The sequence below is a fragment of the Elephantulus edwardii genome, unplaced genomic scaffold, assembly GCF_000299155.1.
Source record: "Elephantulus edwardii isolate Elephantulus edwardi_28Jun2011 unplaced genomic scaffold, EleEdw1.0 scaffold00048, whole genome shotgun sequence".
Lineage (NCBI taxonomy): Eukaryota > Metazoa > Chordata > Mammalia > Macroscelidea > Macroscelididae > Elephantulus > Elephantulus edwardii.
Genome location: NW_006399798.1, coordinates 15117245 through 15125341, shown reverse-complemented (window position 1 = coordinate 15125341; position 8097 = coordinate 15117245). Strand labels below are relative to the sequence as shown.

Below are 8097 nucleotides of genomic sequence, written 5' to 3'. Positions count from 1 at the left end.
TCAGCCTTTGGGTTAGCAGAGTAATTCCCTGCAGACTTGTCACTAGAGCTTCCTTTTATTCATAGTTACTGTTACACACCGTTGAATCTGACTTAACTCATACTGGTTTTTAGTGGTAGTAAATCCCCGTGAGGAGACTGCCTCTAGCAGACCAGTGGGTAGATCTGGACTGTGTTTCTTTGGCTTGACAGTGCAGCTCCTTACCACTAGGCTACCAGAGTTCCCTTTTTTCGAAGGTCTTCATTACAGCCTCATTTCTTGTAAAATTGTCTCTCCTCCTTGAAAGACACCAGTTCTGTAGTTAGTCCCTATTAGGTTTCAACCATCTGTGTATCTTCTGTCACCAACATGGCCTTGCTTTGATTACTGTTCCTTTATAGTCCCATGTGACTTATAGCAACCCTGTGAACAATGGTTGGAACCCTGGCCTATCCTGTGCCCTCCCAAACATCTCTGATACATTTTAGCCCATTAGTGTATTCACTGGGTCATTTAGTGAGTGTCTTCATTCAATCATCTGGTTAAGGGTCTTCCTGTCTTTTGCTGCACTTTCCAAGCAAGCATGCTGTCCCTCTCCAAGAAATAACTTCTCCTAGCAAAATGCCTGAAGTCATTGCCAGTGTTAATATTTATCTATCATCCTATTACCTACTGATCCAGTGGTGAGAATTTTTGTTCTCTTGATGTTGAGATGTAGTCCATATTAAAGCTGTTGTCTTTGAACTTCTGCAGCAACCACTTCAAGTCCTCCTCATGTTTCGCAAGCAAGATTGTGTCATCTGTAAAACTCAGCTTGTTAACTCTGATCCTGTTGCCAGTATTCTTCTTCATAGAGTCCCGCTTCTCTAATGAATTGCTCGACATACTGACTGAATAGTTATGAAGACAGAATATAACACTGATGCACTGATGTTTAATTTTACCATGTTTGTGTTCCCTTGCTCTGTTCACCCAGCAGCCTTTTGGTTTATGTATAGATTTCTCATGACCACAAGTGCGTGCTCTGGGACTATCATTCTTCTCAATGTTAGCCACAGTTTGTTATGATCCACACAGTCAAATGCCTTTGCATAGTCAGTAAAGCACAAATAGACATTCTTCAGGTATTCTTTACTTTCATCCAGCACCCATCTGACATCAGTAGTGATATCCCTGGAACCATGGCCTCTTCTAAACCCAGCTTTAACTTCTGGCAGTTTTCTGTCAATGTGTTGTTCCAGCTGTTTTTTAAAGATCTTGAGCAATATTTTGCTTGCATGTGGTATTAATGTTATTGTTCGATAATTTCCATGTTCTGTTGGATCACCTTTTATAGGAATGGGAACAAATATGGATCTCTTCAAGTTGGTCAGCCAGTCAGCTGTCCTCTAAATTTCCTGGCACAGGGTGGTGAGCTTGTCTTGGACTGCATCTGTTTGTTGGAACGTGTCAACTGATATTGCATCAATTCCTGGGGACTTATTTTTGGCCAGGGCCTTCAGTGAACCTTGAACGTCTTCCTTCCTCACCACTGGCTCTTGATCATACCTTTATAGAATGTCTTAAAATCAAGCAGTGTGAGTCCTCCACCTTATTTCCTCTTTTCCAAATTGTTTTGGCAATTGTAGTTCCCTTACCTTTCCACTTAACATTTGAAAGTCAGCTTGCTCATATGTGCAAAGAATATTGCTGAGATAAAATTGGGGAGAACTGACAAATGTAAATTTTAGCCTGCTAACCTTATTAGCCTGATGTGTCTCCATTTTATATCAAAGATCTTCTTTGATATAGCTCATTTTTTTATAGTTTTGAGCATGCATATTATTATTATTATCATAATTTTAAATCTTTTACAGGGTAGATTCTGGAAATGGGAAGTGAAGAAGAAAAGTGGGAGAAGCTGGATGCAGAATTTGATCATTTTGTTGTTGACATGAAGCCCTTTGTTCTAAAGTTATCCCACAGGTCAGGTAAGATTGTCTGAAAATTAGATTCTTTAAGATGACAAATAAATATGACAAAATGTTCAAAATCCCTAGGTATCAGAGAGGTGCAAATCAAAACAACTATGAGAAATCATCTCACCCCAGCAGTAATAGCAAAGTTCAGTAGGGCCACAAACAGCAAATGTTGGTGAAGTTGTGGAAAGATTGGAACATCCTATTCATTGCTGGTGAGAATGTAACATGGTACAACCACTACGGAAGGCGATCTGGCACTTTCTCCAAAAGTTGGAAATAGAAATACCATTTGATCCAGTAATCCCACTACTGAGAATATACCCTAGAGAAACTTGAGCCATGACTCCAACAAATGTATGCACACCCATGTTTTTTTGCTACGTTACTCACAATAGCAAAGAGATGGAAACAGCCCAAGTGCCCATCAACAAACAAATGGACAACAATCTGTGGTACATTCACACAAACTATGGTATAGTCACACAGTGGAATACTGTACAGCATTGAAAAACTTGTAAAAGTACACAACATGGATGAGCCTGGAAGACAGTATGCCACGTGAAATATCTCAGTCACAAAAGGACAAATGCTGCATAACATCACACCACTGTTATAAAATAGGACTGACATGGGTTGGAGATAGAGAGAATCGGAAAAGAATGAATGATAATGAACACTACGTTGGAATGGATGAGGACTGGAACTGTCTGTAAAGAATATGTTGTTGTTGTTTACTGTAGAGTTGAAACTGGTCCATAGCAGACCCTCCGGTGGGTTTTCAGAGGCAGTTAATCATGTGGGAGGAAGTTTCCCATCCTTCTCCCATGGAGCAGCTGGTGGCCTCAAACTGTGTGCCTTCAGAATGAATGTATGATTAGGCACCATATGTATGACAAGACTCTGGAACAGGAGGTGCATTGCAAAGTGGACTGAGGGAGGGGAAAGAGAAGGAAAAAGGGGAAAATGTACAACGATGAAAGAATGAAAACCCAACCTTACTGGAAACTTTTGTTAAAAATCATGATATTATAAAACGCATTTCATTAAGTCTCCCCGTGGAAAGCTTATTCTATTGCCATTGGAATAAACATCATTACCCTTAAAAAAGAGATTAATTTTTTTTCCATTTGCAGTGTAGTCAAAGTAATGAGCCATCAAAATGGAAAGAAATGGAATTCCTTTACTAGTAGTTTTCATCTTAAATAGAGACTCAAGAGCAAAGCATAAATTGCCATTTGAGAGTAAAGGAAAATTTAGTGACAGTGTTGTATTAAGAGACAGAAAGGTCTGTGACAGCGTCTCTGCATGTTCCATTAACTTGTTGTGCACTTCTGTGTTTAGCTCACACTTCCTGCATTTTCCCCTCCTTAGGTGGAAATGCTTCCTCTTTGCAGAGCTGTTAGCATGTGCTCTGATTCTTCTGTTTATGAAACAGGACAGAATCTATTGATTTTTTAAAAAAATTTTATTTATTTATTTATTTTATGTCTGTACCGTCAAATTGGATCTGACTGGTACAGGAGGTGATTGTTCCTCCTTCTTCAGCAGAGCATCTGGTGGATTTGAACCGCACACCTCTGGGATTGCAGTGCAGTTTCCTGCCACTAGGCCCCCAGAGCTCGCCAGAATTTATTGATCTTTTTATGCTTGTGCGTCGACCAAATAAATTGTGAATGATTTTTTGTTGCTGTCTTGTTCTTATTCCTTGGCCTGTTACCTGTAATTATAGAATGGAAGCCTTGATCTTCAGTTAAAGAATTTTCAGATAACTTAAGACAGTAGGGGGCAATTAAAGAGAATTTGGGAAACTTGGAAGATTCTTCATATCTTTGCAGGCAGAAGTCAGTCTACCTAAACAGAGTTTATCTGGTTTGGCAGCTTGGATTGGAGTAAAAACTATGGCTTACACTCTTCCCAAAGTCCCAGTTTGTGGGAATGGTCTAAGCAGATGTGTGCTTGAAGTGAGACCCCAATTCAATATAAAGTGTTCAGTTTGGGAAGCTATGCTGGGAGAAGGGAGCGCTCACCCATTGTATGGGGGGCTGTAGCTTTCCAGGTCCAGGCTGGCCCAGCTTCTCTTCCTGTTAAGCCCCTTCCTCAAAAGGTTAAACCCTTTGCTCTTGACTTGTGGGACCTCTTCTTCTTTACATGAGTATTCTATGCCTATAATGCATTCAGGATTATCTGAGTAATATTTTAATGATATTTACTGTAACTTTGTCTTTTTTTGCCTTAGATAGGCTGACTGTAAAACTTTGAAAAAAACTTTTGAAAAAATTTTAAAACAAATTATCCTCACATTTTATCTTTAAAAGTGGATATTAGACATATAGAATTGGGCCAATTTTAATATTTTGTTTATGGCACATTGTCACTACATTAGTTCTTCTATGTACCTTATTGAATTAATTTATAATAAACACTTGCAATCTAAACAATAATTCATAATGACTTGAATCTTCTTATAGCTAAATTTCACCTTGATACTCTTTTTCCTCCATCGTTGTACGTAAAGAGGCATGTTGTTTTCATTAGCCAAGTGAGTGTACAAAAGTATGAACATTGGAATAACCTATAGATTTCTTTCATCTACTTTGCTTGTAGCATGAGTGAAAAAGATGTGATTTGGAAAAACAGTTAAAATTCAGAGATAATTGGTTTCATTTTGTGTTTATTCTCCTGGAAAAGTATGCCAAATATTTCATAAAGGTTGCTTTCTGATTATATAATTTTTAAAAGGAAAATAAAAATTCTTTAGAGATGTAACTATTATACCTGTAATGTTATTTGCAAAGTGGTAAATCTGATCCCAGTGTTTTTTGAAGGTAAAGCAGTAAATGAAAATGACCTTTCAAAATGAAAAGATAAAGCAGGCTTCTGATTTGTGGTAGACATATAATCCTCAAATTGAGTGAGACTGATAAGAGATTAATATCAAAATAATTTTCCTAAGACCTGAAAACAATGTTGTGTTGTGGCAAGATAATATAACCATTAGGTCATTAAATAAGGATGAAACTGTTGTGTATATTTTGGGGAAATTTTTAAAGGTATAAGTGTTTTATGAAATGAAATAAATATAAGTGGCACTCAGTTATTTTAGGGATGTTAAAATAAAGCCCTAAATAAATCAGCTACAAATCCCTCGAAATTATCAGCTTTAAAAAATAAAATGTTTGAGATTTAATTTTAGAGTACGTTTAAAATGCTGAAATAAATCTGGGATTGCATTTTGTCTCCCTCTAGGTTTGTATAATTAGAATTAGAGAAAGATTTTTCAGTAAAATTAAAATTAGCTATGCTTTTAGAGCAGAATTTTATCTTGGAATTTTATTTGCTGACAGGCTAGGGTTGTGTTTGTGTGTGTATGTATGTGAGGGTGTTGTTTTTGTTTTTGTTTTTTTTTTTTATTTGCCCTATTCTGTAGTCGTTTGGTGTTGTAGGGTTGGACTACTAACTCAAGGTCAGTGGTTCAAATCTACCAGCTGCAACATGAGAAAGATGGGCATTGTCATCTGGTAAAGATTTTACAGCCTCAGAAAACTGATGGGGGGATGCCCTGAATTGGAATCGACCAGATGGCAGTGGGCTTGGTTTTTGTTTGATTAGAAACAATTGACTAATACAGCTTAAATCTAGTCTAGGAATGAGCAAACTCTGGCCTCTGGGCCAAATCCAGCCATTTACCTTTTTTGTAAACAAAGTTTTGAAGCCCAGCCGTTATAATTTGTTTGCACATCATCTGTGGTTGCTAACAATGATAGCACTGAATAGCTGTTAACAGTGATCATCTGGCTCAAAAATCCAGAAATATTTACTACCGGCCCTTTTCACAAAAGGTTTGCCAATTTTGCCCCAGACATCTCAACTGCTGTTGGGTTGTGTCGGATCTTAGTGGTCCTCTGCTGGATTTCTACGGCTGGAAATCCTCGTGGAAGGAGATAACTCATCTTTTCCCAAAGAGTGACTGAAGATAAGAAGAGCTGACCTTTTGGTTAGTGGTGTGAAACGTTATACCCTAATGCCACCAGAGTTCTTTTAGAGGTCTTCTAAAGGTTCAGAGATCTTTGTAACTTAATGTTATGTTCTCTGAAAAGCAAAATCAAATCTTTCACAGTTCTTTTGCATTTCTAGAACGTCAGAGGTGTGCTCTTTGGATTAAAAAACTGTGCGAGCCTTCAGGCACAGGTATAGGAATAATGGGCCGGAAGAATCGGAACCTCTATGCAAAATTGTTACTGCACATGCTCAAGCGAGGAGTGCTCGAAGGCCCCTTCGCACATCGGCCCCAGCCAGGGACGCTCAGAACTTTACCCTCCTACATGGTAGGTGCCACTGCTCAAGAGGTGGGTTCACCTCTTACCTTTAGAAGCAGGTGTCTGTTGATCATCCTTTTTGGGAAGCCAGTAATGATTTATCAGGTCAACCTTTTGTTTTCTTTTTCTCTCCGTTCCATTTTTTTTCTGCCTTAAATAAATAATATGTATTGGTCTTTAAGGAGCCTTTGAACTTCTCGGGGTGGGGGTGGGGGGGGGGAAGGACTGTCTCCTTCCATAAAGATACCCCTGCTTTAATTTCATTATCAAAGTGAACTTGTTACAAAGGCAGTTAGTCTTACTTGATGAGTTGTCATTATCTTGGTCTTTAAACCAAGATAACAAAAAAAAAAGAAAGAAAACTCTAAATCCACATTAGACTCACAGTGCCTTATGGTAGGACCGCCCTGCACTGTGCAGCAGGAGTCTGGGGGTTTGAACTGCCAATTGTTTTGCTAGCTGCCAAGTATTTAAGCCCTGCACCGCCAGGACTTCTTCCTTGGTCTTTACATCTATGAAATATGCCTTGTTTTTTTAATACTTCAGAAACCTGGCCTATTGGTCGTTCACATTCATAGGATCAAAGAGAAGGACTCGACTTAATACTAGTAAGATGGCTCAGAAGTTGATCTTGATTTTTCCAGCTATTAGAGCTGATGGCACCATCAACTAAATTCTAGGTCCTTCTCGTCATCAGGGCTTTGTTCCTGAACCATCAAGAGATTCATAATTTGTGATTTGTGTTGATTGAGATTTCTCTCCTCATTTTTTTCCTTTTGTAGAAAGCACTTGATTATTTCAGAAAGAAATAGAAGGAGCACATAGTTTTTAAAAATAAACTTGTGTTCATCTTTTGATAAAACAAATTTAGGGAGTTCTAGTGGCCTAATGGTAAGGAGCTCCACTGCCAACACAAAGACACATGGTTCAAATCCACCTGCTGTTCTGTGCAGTGAAGATGGGCAGTCTCTTCCTATTTGATTTACTGCCTCTGAAAACCCACCAGAAGGTCAACTCAGGGTCGAGTCTAACTCGATAGCACATAACAACAACAATAATAGTTATTTTATAATGCAAATAATTATTGTCAGATTTATTTGATTGCAGTCCAGTAATTTATTATCACATTTTCTTATTCATTAATTGTAAATGAAATGTAAATCTTATCAAGTTTATGTATTTTAATATTTTATATTCATTATACATGGAATAATGTATTTCTTATGTATTCAAGTGATTGAATGTTTTAAAGATGCTTATCAAACTTGAAAATTGATGGAAATTTTAACAAGTTGTTACATATGAAAAGAAAAATTTTTCTTATTTCTAAAAAATCAGTCCATCTATTTTGATGAGCCGAATTCTGCACAAAAAAAATGTCCAAGTCCAGAGGGATTACCGGACTGGGTCATGGGTGAGCTGGGCACAAGTGACCACAAATCAGATGAATCATGGAAACTGTCTTCTGGAGAGGCCAGTGCTTTGGTGCAGTCGCCGCCAGCTGAAGGCCACAGGTAGGTCACGCAAAAGAGGTTGGGAAAGTGTTTTATCACATAGTGTAGCTTTGAACTGGCTTATATGTTCCATTTTTTATGGTTCATAGTTGGTTTACTTCAATTTTTACTAAGGTTGAGGACAATGAGTAGACTTTGGGTTATGCTTTTCCATTTACTTTATTCAAGATTATTTTACACTTCCATTCCTGTCAACAAGATATATATATATATAATGGGATATCAACAAGATATATATATATAATGGGATATATATATATATGAAATGGAATATGTATATATGAAATGGAATGTATATGAAGGAATATATAATATATAAAAAACATA

At 37.6% G+C, this 8097-nt stretch overlaps 1 protein-coding gene across 1 annotated transcript in view; it reads left to right on the top strand.

Moving 5' to 3' along the window:
- Nucleotides 1-984: 984 nt before the first annotated feature.
- CEP112 (centrosomal protein 112kDa) overlaps nucleotides 985-8097 on the top strand; it is a 489757-nt gene continuing 482644 nt past the window's right edge. Inside the window, exons 1-4 of the mRNA XM_006886401.1 lie at nucleotides 985-1026; nucleotides 1841-1949; nucleotides 6075-6265; nucleotides 7595-7770. Coding sequence (XP_006886463.1) covers nucleotides 985-1026; nucleotides 1841-1949; nucleotides 6075-6265; nucleotides 7595-7770 — 518 coding nt within the window. The remainder of the gene's footprint in view (nucleotides 1027-1840; nucleotides 1950-6074; nucleotides 6266-7594; nucleotides 7771-8097) is intronic.